The 17251-nt window shown below is 43.3% G+C and overlaps 1 protein-coding gene across 8 annotated transcripts in view; it reads left to right on the forward strand.

Moving 5' to 3' along the window:
• plekhg4 (pleckstrin homology domain containing, family G (with RhoGef domain) member 4) overlaps positions 1-17251 on the forward strand; it is a 447922-nt gene that overhangs the window by 315454 nt on the left and 115217 nt on the right. For all 8 annotated transcript variants that reach the window (XM_070897923.1, XM_070897924.1, XM_070897919.1 and 5 more), the window contains 2 exons: positions 9933-10071; positions 16482-16604. In XM_070897923.1, coding sequence (XP_070754024.1) covers positions 9933-10071; positions 16482-16604 — 262 coding nt within the window. The remainder of the gene's footprint in view (positions 1-9932; positions 10072-16481; positions 16605-17251) is intronic.

Consider the following 17251-nt stretch of genomic DNA (forward strand, 5'->3'; position numbering starts at 1 on the left):
CAAATTAGTGCTCTTCAAGTACATGTCCAATTGGCTTTTAAAAGTTCCTATGGAATCTGATTCCACCTCCCTTTCAGTTAGTGTATTCCTTTGTGAAAACATTTCTCCTAATTTCTCCTAGTACTTTTGCCAATTATTTTAAATCTATGACCTATGGTTACTGACTCACTTGCCAGAGGAAACAGTTTCTCCCTACTTGCTTTGTCAAAACTCCTCATAATTTTGAATACTTCTATTAGGTCTCCCCTTAACCTTCTCTGCTCTAAAGAGAACAATCCCAGCTTCGTCCAATCACTCCACATAACTATAGGTTACTGACTCACTTGCCAGAGGAAACAGTTTCTCCCTACTTGCTTTGTCAAAACTCCTCATAATTTTGAATACTTCTATTAGGTCTCCCCTTAACCTTCTCTGCTCTAAAGAGAACAATCCCAGCTTCGTCCAATCACTCCACATAACTGAAGTCCCTCATCCTTAGTATCATCCATCTTGAACCTCCTCTTGTACCCTCTCAAGGACCTTGACATCTTTGCTAAACAATGGTGCCGAGAATTGTACAGAATACCCCAACTGAGGCCTGACCAGAGATTTGTAAAGGTTTAGCATGACTGACTTGTTTTTGTATTCAATACCCCTATGTAACCCTTACGCTTTCTTACTTGCCTTATCAACTTGCCCAGCTATCTTCAAAGATTTATGACACTTGAGGGAGTTCCTAATCTCAATTTGGTTAACTGGGATGGTGCAGAGCTGAGATCGGTTTATTCTTCAAAGTTAACGGACAGCAATTTTACGAACATCAAACTCGTATTCGTCCTGTTAGCTGGTAGAAATCTGGGAACAACTGCCCACCTTAAAAGCTGGCATGTGGTGAATAATATGACGAGAATCTAAGAAAGATAACTTTTAGAATTAGATGTTACTTTTTAAAAAATCATTGTTTAATCCTTCCATGTCTTTTAAGTTGATGGGGTTTGAAATTAAAGGGAACCTAAGAAGTAATAACTTAAAATAGCTCTGCTTTAGGAAATTTAAACTTGTCTCTGAAAAATAAATGAACAGCAAAAAATGAAATGTTGGTACTTCAGCTTCTAATTTTTTCTATTGTTTGCTCACAGCTAAAAAGCCTGCAGGTACATAGGAACAGGAGTAAGCCATGTTCATGAAACGCAAAAGGATAGTATGCAGATACAGCAAGTGATCAGAAAGGCCAATGGAATCTTGGCCTTTATTGCAAAGGGGATGGAGTATAAAAGCAGGGAAGTCTTGCTACAGCTGTACAGGGTATTGGTGAGGCCACACCTGGAATACTACGTGTAGTTTTGGTTTCCATATTTATGAAAGGATACACTTGCTTTGGAGGCAGTTCAGAGAAGGTTCACTAGGTTGATTCCGGGGATGAGGTGGTTGACTTATGAGGAAAGGTTGAATAGGTTGCACCTCTACTTATTGGAATTCAGAAGAATGAGAGATGATCTTATCGAAACGTATAAGATTATGAGGGGGCTTGACGAGGTGGATGCAGAAAGGATGTTTCCACTGATGGGGGCCGCCCATTTAAACCAGAGATGAGGAGAAATTTCTCCTCCCAGAGGGTTGTAAATCTGTGGAATTCGCTGCCTCAGAGAGCTGTGGAAGCTGGGACATTGAATAAATTTAAGACAGAAATAGACAGTTTCTTAAACTATAAGAGGTTATGGAAGCAGGCGGGGAAGTGGAGCTGAGTCCATGATCAGATCAGCCATGATCTTATTGAATGGCAGAGCAGGCTTAAGGGGCCGTATGGCCTACTCCTGGGCCCAAGTTTCGGGCCGCGCCTGAAACGGCGCAGCCCGGACCTGGACGCCCGTTTTTCGCGCCACAAAGTGCGCCTAAAAAAAACTCACCTATTCTCCGGCTCCCTGTAGGCCCTCTGAAGCTGGGCGCAGCGTAGCGCAGCATGAGCTGTGGGGGGTGGAGCCAGGTCCCTGCGCTGAAAACAGTGCCGGGACTTCTGCACATGCGCGCTACAGTAGCTCCAGGTGCCCAAAATTGTGGGAGGGGCGCGAAGCACGCAGCCCCTAGCCCTGGCCGAATGGCCTCACTGGGGCTGCGTGCATAAGGCTGCCTCTCACACCCAGATCCTGCTTCCTTCGAACCGGGACCCGACCCGACTTGACTCCCGCTCCCCGGACCCGAACCGACCTCCGCTCTCCCCTCCCCCCCCCCACCCCCCCGGCAACCCGATCTCCGCTCCCGCCCCTGGCGACCCGATCTCCGCCCCCCCGGCGACCCGACCTCCGCGACTCTCTTTCCCCCCCCCCCCCCCGGAACCCAAGACCCGACGCCACCTACATGTAAATCCAGCCCGAAGTCTTGGGCCCGGCCGTTCACTCTCCTCTCCCCTCCCTCCTTCCACTCTCCCTCTCCCTCACCTCTCTCTCCCTCCCCTCTCTCTCCCTCCCCTCTCTCTTCCTCCCCTCTCTTCCTCTCTCCCTCCCCTCTCCTCTCCTCCTCTCTCCCTCCCCTCTCCTCCCTCCCTCCCCTCTCCTCCCTCCCCTCTCCTCCCTCCCTCCCTTCTCCTCCCCTCCCCTCTCCTCCCTCCCACCCCTCTCCTCCCTTCCCTCTCTCCCTCACCTCTCCTTCCTTCCCTCTCTCCCTCCCCTCTCCTTCCTTTCTTCCCTCCCTCCCTCCCTCCCCTCTCCTTCCCTCACTCCCTCTCCTTCCCTCCCTCACTCCCTCCCCTCTCCTTCCCTCCCTCCCTCCCTCCCCTCTCCTTCCCTCCCTCACTCCCTCTCCTTCCCTCCCTCACTCCCTCCCCTCTCCTTCCCTCCCTCACTCCCTCCCCTCTCTTTCCCTCCCTCACTCTCTCCCCTCTCCTTCCCTCACTCCCTCCCCGCTCCTTCCCTCACTCCCTCCCCTCTCCTTCCTCCCTCCCCTCTCCTTCCCTTCCTTCCCTCCCTCCCCTCTCCCTCCATTCCCACTCCTTCCCTCCCTCCCTCCCCTCTCCTTCCCTCACTCCCTCCCCTCTCCTTCCCTCACTCCCTCCCCTCTCCTTCCCTCACTCCCTCCCCTCTCCTTCCCTCACTTCCCTTCCCCCTCTCCTTCCCTTCCTTCCCTCCCTCCCCTCTCCTTCCTCCCTCCCCTCTCCTTCCCTCCCTCTCCCTCCCTCCCTCCCTCCCCACTCCTTCCCTCCCTCCCTCCCCTCTCCTTCCCTCCCTCCCCTTCCCTCCCTCCCCTCTCCTTCCCTCCCTCTCCTCTCCTTCCCTTCCTTCCCTCTCCTTCCCTCCCTCCCCTCTCCCTCCCTCCCTCCCTCCCCTCTCCTTCCCTTCCTCTCCTTCCCTCCCTCCTTCCCTTTCCCCCCTCTCCCCTCCCTTCCCCCCTCTCCCCCACCTTCCCCCCTCTCCCCCACCCCATCTCTCCTTCTCCTCCTCCCCCCTCCCCCACCCCTAACCCCCACCCCCCTCCCCCACCCCCTTCGCCCCATCCCCTTTCTCCCCACCCCCCTTCTCCCCCTCCCCTCGCTGTCAGAAACACAGACACTGACAGACAGAGAGTGAGAGACACACACGCAGACAGACAGAGTGATAGAGACACACTGGGGGGGGCCGTCCCAGCACGCTGTTGGAGGACTCCCGGTGCTGCAGTCGTTTTATTTATTGATTTTTTAATTTTTTTAATTTTTTATGATTTTTTTTTTTGATTGATTTATTGGTTGATTTATTGATTTATTTATCATTTATTATTGATGATGGCTCTTTATTTGTAAAACTGAAGTGTTTAATGTTTGTAAACTTCCCTTTAAACCCCCCCCCTCATTCCCTACGCCTGATTTGTAACCTACACCTGATTTTCTAAGTATAGACAAGGTTTTTCTGAGCGTACAAAAATCTACACTTACTCCATTCTAAGTTAGTTTGGAGTATGTTTTCACTGCCTAAACTTTCAAAACAGGCATAAGTGGCCGGACACACCCCCCTTTTTAAAAAAAAAAATCTGTTCCTAACTGAAACTGTTCTAACTGACTAGAACTGGAGCAGACTAAATGCCGAGAATTGCAATTTCTAAGATACTCCATTCTAAACCAGTTGCTCCAAAAAAACAGGAGCAACTCAGGCCGAAACTTGGCCCCCCTGTTCCTGTTTCTTATGTTCTTATTCAGCCTCTCAAGCCTGTTCTGCCATTCAGTTAGATTATGGCTAATCTGTATCTTAACTCCATTTTTCTGCCTTGGTTCCGTAATCCTCAATAACCTTGCCTAACAAAAATCTATCAATCTCAGTTTTGAAATTTTCAATTGACCGAGCCTCAACAGCTTTTTTAGGAAGAGTTCCAAATTTCCTTTGTGTGAAGAAATGCTTCCTGACATCCCCTGAACTGACTACCTCTAATTTTAAGGTTATGCCTCCTTGTCTTGGACTATCTCACCAGAGGAAATAGTTTCTATCAACCTTATCAAATCCTTTAATCATCTTAAACATCTCAATTAGACCATCTTTTAATCTTCTATATTCAAAGGAATACAAGCCTAATCTATACAACTGTCATAATTTAACCCTTTTAGCATTTAAGAATTTTTCAGGTTTTGAACATCTGCAGTACAAGCGCTATAATTATGATATGCAATTATTCACAAAACACATGCAATAGTAACTGTTAAGCATGTTTTTATTATCCATCTCTATCTGACATGGCACTTACTTATTTTAAGGTGGTTCTTACCAAAAATAATTAAGCATAGCAATTACCCAGCAGAGAAAAAAGTTTGAGAAACAAAACGTAACTGTTTCCATTGCTTTGTAACTAACATGCTACAAGGGAATCGCCCTACTGTCAAATTTTACATGATAACGCTGCTAGGAATCGCCATGGGACGTTTTAAAGGTGCTATATAAATGTGAGTTGTTGTATGCCATTCTCGAATGTAGGGTCCCTGCATGCAGGCTTGTCAACTGAATTCTAAAGTAAACAATAATGGGGGGGGCGGTGGGGGAGGAGGGTAACTTCATACTGTGTTGCAGGGTACGTATATATCATTCTTTTACTTAACTATGAAGATCCACTTTAAGGTACTTATTTGACAGTGAATTTAGCAAACACTCCAATTTAACAACTACTACTACATGCAATAAAGCTTTCTTTTTGTTCCAGTATGCTGCTGAGCGAGGCATCTGTTTAAAGGGAAACCGATGATGGGCACATAATTCCAGCTGTGTAAGTTGGAACCAGTGATGAGCCACCCATGACTCACTGAACCAGTCTGGTTTAGTGGGTGGTGGAGAGTTGCAAAAAGAATGGAAAAAATAAACAAGTCAAGTTCTTCCCACTCGATTACTACTGTTTTGGATTTAAGCCAAACTTTGCCTCCCCTGCTGATTAGTAATTTCCTACTTTTGATATAGATTATTTTTGATACCAACTGGTACATTTAGTTATTCAGAATTAAAGCTGTTATTAATGTAATTAAAGCTTCTTCCTTTATGGAGTTCTTGCTCAATCCCTGCAATGAATAGTTGTATTTAATCAGCAGGGAAAGCAGTTTTTTTTCCCTCCTAGCTTGCATATTACCACCTTGATTTGGATTGAGGTTGTAAAGGCGACATTGTTGGATAAGAGCTATAAATGAGCCTTGCGTTCCAGTGTAAAATGCAGTATTTTTATTTTCCAGAACGGCCATCAGCTTACAATAGTGTCTGATTGGTGCTATTATAAGATATGTTCACAAGTAGTGCCTGTAAAGGGTCTTAGACAGCAAACACTGAGATAAACTGAGGAGCTATTGTAAGCTGCAGCATGGCCTGCAATGGCAGCTGTTGGCTGTTCTGAATCTATATGGGCTGAAAAGAGGTTCCACAGCAGAAATATGACCAGAGCCCAGATGTCTGGAGTAGTATCTGTGAAGAAGTAAATGATACTGACAGCTGTTCAGGTCAGGTTTTAAGAAATGAACTGCTGGTCAGTAGGCACAAAAGAAAAAGTGTAAAAATAAGTTCATTATTTCCAAAACACCTGTAATAGCAAATGTACACTTATTATTCCTTATTACCAAGTTTCACTGCAGTGTGGTAGTTGTTTCTCATTTCTCGACTTATGACTGTTCATCAATGTTAATGTCTACATGTTGAACCTTGGTGAGAGGCTTTCTAGGCAAGATGCCACAAATAAGCACTTGTCCTGCAGCTGAAAACAGAGATTCACATGTGACTTGCACACTGGAGCCTACAGCTCATGAGTCAGTGGTTATGTAAAGCTGAGTGTGAAGGATAGTACATTGTGTAGCTCGACAACTTTAAATCTACGTATTTCAAGAAGTTAACAATGTCAGGCTATGTAGATGTTACTTAGTAGATTAAAAAGTAGAAATCCAGAATGATTGGGCCTGAAAAGTAAGAATGATTCAATCTTACTTTTCAGTTTACACCAGTATTGGAAATGTTTTCAGATTTTGTCTTTTACAATATTCTGGCAGTGAGTGTATTAATACCTCACTAAACAATATACTTCAATGCATTTTACTGCAATTGGTTATCAAGTCACTGGTTCCATTGAAATGATCAACAATGACTAAGAACACTGCTTTTGAGTTTCTTCCAAAGTTAAAATACATGAGAGCATCACTCAGTAAAAAGTCTCTGCTGCCCTCTATCAGTGTGTATTCTGCATAAGTGATTTCTTTCCTCTTCGAATATATTAAATAATTTGTTTATGTTTATTTGTTTATATGTCCTGAGGCACACCCTGTGATCTCAATATTTGATTTAGCAAAACTTTAATGATCGAAATGTTTGAGTAACTAAATTAATTTGAATAATTCTAAGGCTGTAAAACAAATGAGGCTTTACTTTAATGACATAGATTGGGTTGAGTCGGAACAAATTAACAAGGCTTGTTTCATAGTTCTTGGTGCTTTATTGCTTTTTATTTTATTTTAATCTCCTCTTCTGGCTTTCCATGCACTACATTCCAGCTCTAGCTGAAAGGATGGCTAGATTACTATTCCCATACTTCTGCTAAGAGATCTCGTTTAAGCAGTTCAATATCTGGCCCTGTAACTTTCCTCCTTCCCTATGAGAAAATGCCTTTATTCCATTTAGTGCATCCCTCAGATATATAACTTGAGACCTTCAATGCTTAGTGTGAAGAACTGGCACAAATTGAAATCTTAGATATCTGTGGCACAGTTTGTTGTTGCTTCAAGTTACCAAATTATTTGGTTTATGTTTCTGGTTCTGCAGTATTTCTAAATCAAAACCAGTACTTCTGAATTTTATTAACTTTTCAGCCCACTTAAGAATATGCTTTGCTTTGTTTATTTCTGACAGGTTACCAATTTTCTGAGCTTTAGTGTTGAAATTAAGTAATCTTTCTCATTTCACATCTCTGTCCTATTGTTTTACTTTTTGGTGCAGTCTGTCCCTTATGCTGCTGAAACTAGCAGTTTGGCACTAAATTTCACAGTTCTGGCATCAAATTGGGAGTATAAACAGGGTGTTTTGATTCTGCTGGAATCGATATCCCTGCTTTCCTTCCCATCAAGCCCTCCAGAAATGAGGGTGTGAATGTGCCTTCGTCTTCTGTCAGCTCTGCTTTAGCAGCTGATGCTGACACAACATGAGTGAAGTCTGGCCAACCTCTTTACCAATGCAGCTGTAGCCCCTTTGGGGCTCATAGACTGGCACCAGCAACAGGATGGTGTGTGTGTGATCTTGAAAAAAACAGGTTCCGTCTGTTACTTGAGCACTGTTGCATATGCAAGTGCCAAATATAACAAGGTGAATGCTGGGAAACCAGTGCTGTTATTTCACTCAAATGCTATTGGTGGAATTATTCTCCTCTTGGAGTATAACAATTTGATTACCACTAGGATCTTCCTATAATAGAAGCATTTGATTATATTCAGGGAGAAGATTATATTTGTGATTATTCTATTTTTTATGCATATGAACAAAATCACTATTGGTTAAGTTGCTTTATGAAAATCTTTGTCCAAAAATAAATCACAAAATCTTCCCATAGATAAAAGAGAAGTTAACGAATAACAGTCAACTGTCATAAAAGCAACAAATTAAATCCCTCAGGGAGGTTAATTCTTTTGAGTGGGAATGTTAGTTCCTTACCCCTAACAAATCCCAAAAAAGTAAATTTATTAGATTTAAGTAACTTTTGGGGTGGGGAGGAATTTTAAACTTGCCCATAAACTTAATTATCCCACATTATAAAACCATTCAAATGTTGTTCTATGCAGGTCTTATCATTCTGTGGTTTCAAGCTTTATTTGGGCTCTATTGCTGAAGCGTTAAGCGTTGATCTGAGTCTTACCTATAATTCTTCTCCGCGCGCTCTGCATGCAATAGGTCAATGTCCCCAATGCCTGTTTTGAAGCCTCTGTATGTGGCACATTGATATCTTTGAATGCTATTTTCCTTCCTGGGACTGGATTTTGCCACAATATCTCAACCTTCCCCCAAAATGTTGCCAGATGCAACCCTCATCTCCAAAGTACTTCTGGTCCCCAGGTTCATCCTACTCTACTGCTGCCAGGTCCCACACCACCCACTTAATTCCCCAACCACAGATTATCCACTCTCTCCCAGTCTCCTGCTATCTCTATCCTACATGGTAATTCCAGGGTTCAGATCCATCATTCAGGCCTCACTTGGAATATTGTGTTCGGTTTTGGTCTCCAAATCTGAGGAAGGACGTTCTTACTATTGAGGGAGTGAAGGTTCACCAGACTGGTTCCAGGGATGGCAGGACTGTCATATGAGGAGAGACTGGATCAACTGGGCCTTTATTCACTGGAGTTTAGAAGGATGAGAGGTGATCTCAAAGAAACGTATAAGATTCTGACGGGACTGGACAGGTTAGATGCGGGAAGAATGTTCCCGATGTTGGGAAGTCCAGAAGCAGGGGACATAATCTTAGGATAAGGGGTAGGCCATTTAGGACTGAGATGAGGAGAAATTTCTTCACTCAGAGTTGTTAACCGATGGAATTCCCTGCCGCAGAGAGTTGTTGAGAGGGAATGATCAGCCATGATCTTATTGAATGGCGGTGCAGGCTCGAAGGGCCGAATGGCCTACTCCTGCACCTATTTTCTATGTTTCTATTAGCCCGAGCATGTGTTGCATCAGCTCTTGGATAACCTTTCCCCACGTGTCGGCCATGACTCACCCTCGCCTCTGAATCAGAATGTTGTGGGTTCAAGTCACAGTCCAGAGACTTGAGCACAAAAATCTAGGCTGATACTCCAGTGCAGTACTGAGGGAGTGCTGCGCTGTCGGAGGTGCCGTCTTTCGGATGAGACGTTAAACCGAAGTCCCGTCTGCCCTCTCAGGTGGACGTAAAAGATCCATCCCAAGGCACTATTTTGAAGAAGAACAGGGAGTTATCCCTGATGTCCTGGCAAATATTTATCCCTCAACCAACATCACTAAAACAGATTATCTGGCCATTATCACATTGTTGTTTGTGGGAGCTTGCTGAGCGCAAATTGGCTGCCGTTTTTCCTACATTACAACAGTGACTACATTTCAAAAGTACTTCATTGGCTGCAAAGCGCTTTGAGACATCTGTTGATCGTGAAAGGCGCTATATAAATACAAGTCTTTCTTTCTTGATCTTGGTACCCATCATTGAACTGCTGCAATCCTGCGACATATCCTGAGATTTACTAAAGCTAAGACATAGAAATTGAGCACATCAGTAAAGCAACATGTGTAAGCCATCGAGAGGCATTAGGAAATGTGCTGTACAAAGGGAAGGCAAGACTTGTGGGGAGCGGTGAAATTAAAGAATAAGCAAAAGTGTCCGACACGCACAGGAAAACAAATAACATATTCATAGAGAAAAATAGTGCAATGTAACTAGAACGACAGAGAAAGAAATAAAAGATAAACTTTTTTTTCTCCATGGGAAATCAACTATTTAATGCTGATATTATTTTCTTGCAGAGATACAATGGAAACTGTCACAGAATTATATAACAAAGTGGATGAGGGAATTCATCAGCTGGTAATGTTATCTAATAAATGCATTCAGGAACTAGAGTTTCTGATGGAGTTCAAAACACATGAAGGAGAGTTTAAGGAGGTAAGAGATTTGAGAACCAATTGTAAGAACAATGATTTACATGAATTCACTGTAGATTCATAATGGCGTCTTGATATATTGCAATTGAAGTGACCAGGCAAAACCTTTGATATATCAAGGTTTTGGTATGATGAGCACAGTAACATGAAAAGGAGTAGGCCATTTAGCCCCTTGAGCCTGCTTTGCCATTCAATCAGACTGTTCTATACCTCAACTTCATTTACCTGCCTTTGTTCCATATCTCTTGATACCTCTTCCTAACAAATATCTATCTATCTTGATCTTGAAAGCTTCAATTGTACTAGCAATCATAGCCTTTTGGTGGAGAGAGTTCCAGATTGCTACTACACTTTGTGTGAATAAGTGCATACTGATTTTGCTCCTGAGCTCTAATTTTAAGATCATGTTCCCTTGTTCTACATAAGAACATAAGAAATAGGAACAGGAGTAGGCCATTTGGCTCCTCGAGCCTGCTCCGCCATTCAATAAGATCATGGCTGATCTAATCATGGACTCAGCTCCACTTCAATGCCCGCTCCCCATAACCCTTTACTCCCTTATTGCTCAAAAATGTGTCTATCTCCGCCTTAAATATATTCAATGACCCAGCCTCCACAGCTCTCTGGAGCAGAGAATTCCATAGACTTACAACCCTCAGAGAAGAAATTTCTCCTCATCTCAGTTTTAAATTGGCAGCCCCTTATTCTGAGACTATATCCCCTATTTTTAGTTTCTCATATGAGTGGAAATATCCTCTCTGCATCCATCTTGTCGAGCCCCCTCATTATCTTGTAAGTTTCCTTAAATACGGAGACCAAAACTGTACGCAGTACTCCAGGTGTGGCCTCACCAATACCCTGTACAGTTGTAATAGGACTTCTCTGCTTTTATACTCTCTCCCCCTTGCAATAAAGGCAAACATTCCATTTGCCTTCCTGATTACTTGCTGTACCTGCATACTCACTTTTTGTGTTTCATGCACAAGGACCCCCAGGTCTCTCCGTACTGCAGCACTTGGCAATTTTTCTCCATTTAAATTATAATTTGCTTTTCTATTATTTCTGCCAAAGTGGATTGTTATGTCTGTAATGCGCTTATAAATGACTGCACGAGGCAATGTGTTGTACTCAAACTGTAGTGACCTTGATCCTTTATTCGTAACTCCAGAGTGAGGCACAAGCATGGTGAGAAGCCTTTTATACTGGGCCCTGCACACCCATGCAGTGCCCTCTGGTGGAAATCCTCTGCCACAAGGGCAGGAAACCCCGGTCTCCACCAGTTGCACCCTCTAGTGGTGCCAGGATAGTATATACACAGTGCAAACCTTATTGACAGTACATCAGGTAACATGTCTCCATCTTATGCAACTATACAGTGACTACACAGAGTATATCTATGGTCTGCATATATAACATGGAATACCTTACATTTTCCCACATTATACTCCATCTGACAAATTTTTGCCCACTCACTTAGCCTGTGTATATCTCTTTGCAGGTGTTTTGTGTCCTCCTCACAATTTGCTCTCCCACCAATCTTTGTATTAACAGCAAACTTGTTCACATTACACTTGGTTCCTTCATCCAAGTCATAATATAGATTGTAAATAGTTACATAAGAATTAGGAACAGGCCATCTAGCCCCTCGAGCCCGCTCCGCCATTCAACAAGATCATGGCTGATCTGGCCGTGGACTCAGCTCCACTTACCCGCTCTCTCCCCGTAACCCTTAATTACCTTATTGGTTAAAAATCTATCTATCTGTGACTGGAATACATTCAATGAGCTAGCCTCAACTGCTTCCTTCGGCAGAGAATTCCACAGATTCACAACCCTCTGGGAGAAGAAATTCCTTCTCAACTCTGTTTTAAATTGGCTCCCCCGTATTTTGAGGCTGTGCCCCCTAGTTCTAGTCTCCCCCACCAGTGGAAACAACCTCTCTGCCTCTATCTTGTCTATTCCTTTCATGATTTTAAATGTTTCTATAAGATCACCCCTCATCCTTCTGAACTCCAACGAGTAAAGACCCAGTCTACTCAATCTATCATCATAAGGTAACCCCCTCATCTCCGGAATCAGCCTAGTGAATCGTCTCTGTACCCCCTCCAAAGCCAGTATATCCTTCCTTAAGTAAGGTGACCAAAACTGCACGCAGTACTCCAGGTGCGGCCTTACCAATACCCTATACAGTTGCAGCAGGACCTCCCTGCTTTTGTACTCCATCCCTCTCTCAATGAAGTCCAACATTCCATTCGCCTTCCTGATTACCTGCTGCACCTGCAAACTAACTTTTTGGCATTCATGCACAAGGACCCCCAGGTCCCTCTGCACCTCAGCATGTTGTAATTTCTCCCCATTCAAATAATATTCCCTATTACTGTTTTTTTTCCCAAGGTGGATGACCTCACACTTTCCGACATTGTATTCCATCTGCCAAACCTTAGCCCATTCGCTTAACCTATCCAAATCTCTTTGCAGCCTCTCTGTGTCCTCTACACAACCCCCTTTCCCACTAATCTTAGTGTCACCTGCAAATTTTGTTACACTACACTCTGTCCCCTCTTCCAAGTCATCTATGTATATTGTAAACAGTTGTGGTCCCAGCACCGATCCCTGTGGCACACCACTAACCACCGATTTCCAACCTGAAAAGAACCCATTTATCCCGACTCTCTGCTTTCTGTTCGCCAGCCAATTCTCTATCCATGCTAATACATTTCCTCTGACTCCGCGTACCTCTATCTTCTGCAGTAACCTTTTGTGTGGCACCTTATCGAATGCCTTTTGGAAATCTAAATACACCACATCCATCGGTACACCTCTATCCACCATGCTCGTGATAGCCTCAAAGAATTCCAGTAAATTAGTTAAACATGATTTCCCCTTCATGAATCCATGTTGCGTCTGCTTGATTGCACTGTTCCTATCTAGATGTCCCGCTATTTCTTCCTTAATGATAGTTTCAAGCATTTTCCCCACTACAGATGTTAAACTAACCAGCCTATAGTTACGTGCCTTTTGTCTGCCCCCTTTTTTAAACAGAGGCGTTACATTAGCTGCTTTCCAATCCGCTGGTACCTCCCCAGAGTGCAGAGAATTTTGGTAGATTATAACGAATGCATCTGATATAACTTCCGCCATCTCTTTTAAGACCCTGGGATGCATTTCAAGGGGACTTGTCTACCTTGAGATCCATTAGCCTGTCCAGCACTACCCCCCTAGTGATAATGATTGTCTCAAGGTCCTCCCTTCCCACATTTCTGTGACCAGCAATTTTTGGCATGGTTTTTGTGTCTTCCACTGTGAAGACCGAAGCAAAATAATTGTTTAAGGTCTCAGCCATTTCCACATTTCCCATTATTAAATCCCCCTTCTCATCTTCTAAGGGACCTACATTTACTTTAGTCACTCTTTTCCGTTTTATATATCTGTAAAAGCTTTTACTCTCTGTTTTTATGTTTTGCGCAAGTTTACCTTCGTAATCTATCTTTCCTTTCTTTATTGCTTTTTTAGTCATTCTTTGCTGTTGTTTAAAATTTTCCCAATCCTCTAGTTTCCCACTAACCTTGGCCACCTTATACGCATTGGTCTTTGATTTGATACTCTCCTTTATTTCCTTGGTTATCCGCGGCTGGTTATCCCTTCTCTTACCACCCTTCTTTTTCAATGGAATATATTTTTGTTGCGCACTATGAAAGAGCTCCTTAAAAGTCCTCCACTGTTCCTCAATTGTGCCACCGTTTAGTCTGTGTTTCCAGTCTACTTTGGCCAATTCTGCTCTCATCCCACTGTAGTCCCCTTTGTTTAAGCATGGTACGCTCGTTTGAGACACTACTTTCTCACCCTCAATCTGTATAACAAATTCAACCATATTGTGATCACTCATTCCGAGAGGATCTTTTACTTGGAGATCGTTTATTATTCCTGTCTCATTACACAGGACCAGATCTAAGATAGCTTGCTCCCTTGTAGGTTCTATTACATACTGTTCTAAGAAACAATCCCTTATGCATTCTATGAATTCCTCCTCCAGGCTACCCCGTGCTATTTGAGTTCACCAATCGATATGTAGGTTAAAATCCCCCATGATTACTGCCGTTCCTTTTTCACATGCCTCCATTATTCCCTTGATTATTGCCCGCCCCACCGTGAAGTTATTATTTGGGGGCCTATAAACTACGCCCACCAGTGACTTTTTCCCCTTACTATCTCTAATCTCCACCCACAATGATTCAACATTTTGTTCATTAGAGCCAATATCGTCTCTCACAACTGCCCTGACCCTTCCTGCAGCCCCTTTATATTCAGTGGCCCTTTTTGTTTTTTGGATTGGGTTTCTCTGCCCTCCACTTTTACTCCTCTCCTTTCTGTCTTTTGCTTTTGTCTCCTTTTTATTTCCCTCTGTCTCCCTGCATTGGTTCCCATCCCCATGCCATATTAGTTTAACTCCTCCCCAACAGCACTAGCAAACACTCCCCCTAGTTGAGGACCCAGCACCGATCCCTGTGGCTTACTGTTTGCCAACCGGAAAACACCCCGTTTATCCCGACTCTCTGTTTTCTGTTAGTTACCCAATCCTCTATCCATGCTAATATATTACCCCCAACCCCGTGAGCTTTTATCTTGTGCAGTAACCTTTTATGTGGCACCTTATCGAATGCCTTCTGGAAATCCAAATACACCACATCCACTGGTTTCCCCCCATATAGATTGTAAATAGTTCTTGATCTCCATTTTTACCCTATGAAATACTTTTAGCATTTTACACACCTTGATCAGATCACCCCTCCATCTTCTATATTCAATGCAAAACAAGCCACGTTTATACAACCTGGCCTCATAATTTAATCCTCTAAACTCTGGTATAATTCCAGTGAATCTGCACTGCTCAAAGGTCAATATATCCTTCCTGAGGTGCGGTGCCCAAAACTGAATGCAGTACTCGAGATGGGGTCTGATCAAAGCTCTATAGATCTGAAGCATAACTTTGATTGCTTTTTGTACCTGTCCATTAGCTTCAAATGATTGATGTACTTGGACTTCCAAATTGCTTCACTCCTCTACAGTTCCTAGTTTCTCACCATTTAGAAAATACTCTTACTTATTTTTCTTGGATCCAAAGTAGATGACCTCATGCTTGATCACATTTAACTGCATTTGCTATAGTTTTGCCTGCTCACTTACACTGTCTATGTTCCTTTGCAACTTCCTGCTCCCACCTACACTACTTACTATTCCTCCTAACTTACTGTCATCTGCAAACTTAGATGTGAAACTCTCTGTTCCTTCATTAATAAATATGGTAAAAATTTGAGGCCCTAAAACAGATCCCTGGGAAACATCACTTGTCACATCCTGCCAATGGGCTCAATTTTCCCCAAAACTTTTTTTTGGCATACTTGAAGAGTTACGCCCATTTTTGGGGGCCCAAGTACACCAAAAAAAAATGTTCTAAGTTTCCCCGTTGGATTTTTTTATTTTGGCGTGACCTAAACTGTCCTTTAGTTTTGGGGGTGGAGCCTTGATCTGCGCCAAAAAGATCGGGTTGCCATGGTAACCAGGGACACAATGCGACCTGAGGCTGCAAAGTGAAACATACAGCCAGCTCCCAACACATTAAAACATATTGCATCAACTTAAAAACACATTAAAACTCATTGCATCAACTTACCTCTAATTATTAAAGCCGGTCCCGCCCCTGGTCGAAGGGCTTGCCAGTCTGCTCACCTAGCCCGCCCCGAGCCCCTTGCCTGTGCCGGTCCAGTTCCCCTACCCTCTTCTCCCCACCCACCCCCCCCAAGCTCCGAGTGCCTTTCCGGTCCTGCTCCTCGCCCTGGCTGAAGGGCTTGCTGATCCACTCCCCCGCCTCTATCCTAGGCCGAATGGCCTCCTCCCTCCCAGTCCTCGCACCTAACTATACCCGAAAGGGTTCCTCCCCACAACTCTCTCTCCCTCTCTCTTTTACCTTTCCTGCTGCTGCTGTCCAGGCATCTGCTGTACTTACTTGCACCGATTTCCTTACCTGCGCCGATTTCTTTAACTCTGCAGAAGGTTTTTCTGCAGAGGCCACATATGCTGGCCTAAGCAGAACTGGAGTAACTCTCAGCTGGCCAAACTTGCCTAAATGGCCAAAATTGGTGCGGGTGGCAGGTTATGTCCTCTTTGGCTGAAAAAAAAACTTATATTAAATTTGGCTCAACAAATTCCTTGTAACACATTGGACTTGTTTTCAGCTTGTGTTTTTATCTGCTGTAAAATTGAAGGACTAGATTTGAATACTCTAATTATTGCCATATTTCAAGATTTATCATGCTTATTGAATGTCCATGAGTTTGTTTGCGTATTTAGGTATGGCCTCTGTATGTATAGCTTCCTCTCCGGTATTGTATAATATGGTCCTTCTTTTGTCAGGTGAGTAGCTGGATTGAGCAGGTTGGAGAGAAGCAACTGAAGAGGAGTAATGAATTGGAGGATTCACTGGATTCATTGCAAAGCACACACAGAGAGTTCAAGAGCTTTTACAATGTTGCTTATGTACGTATAAATTATTTTGGCTGACCAATTAAGTTTATTTTGTAATGAACCTTGAAATCATATTTGACTTATTTCTTAGGATAAGGTAAACATTGGATCTTTTTATCTATTTACTACATTTAGTGTTGATTAAGATTACGCTTAGGATTGATAAACTTGTTTAATTGGGTTTTGATAGTGGACAGATCTTTTGAGTATTTTGTATTTGTGGTCTACGGGTTAAGGAGATACTAGCAGAACAGGAGAACAAGAATTGAGCCGGTGGTAAATGTTCCAGCCTGACTTATGAAGATCAATTATTTAAAAACTCTTGGGCTTAATTTACTGTGTTGAGGGAGGGCGTGGGGGTGTTCTCCCAGTCAGCTGTTTATGTGCATAAATAGGATTTGTATCAATCTTCCAGCAAAGTTACCGCACTCATCGGAAAAATTGCCAACGTTAATTTTTAGATAATATTGAACTGGGTTTAGAATATTTGTGTTTCATCTACCAATATATAAAAATTCTGAAGCTTGTAATACCGTCATGTCCTGAGTGTATTCAAGACAGAGGTCGATAGATTTTCGGGAATTAAGGGATATGGGGATAGTGGGGGAAGGTAGAGTTGAGGTAGAAGATCAGCCATGATCTTGTTGAATGGTGGAGTA

The sequence above is a fragment of the Pristiophorus japonicus genome, chromosome 13, assembly GCF_044704955.1.
Source record: "Pristiophorus japonicus isolate sPriJap1 chromosome 13, sPriJap1.hap1, whole genome shotgun sequence".
NCBI lineage: Eukaryota > Metazoa > Chordata > Chondrichthyes > Pristiophoridae > Pristiophorus > Pristiophorus japonicus.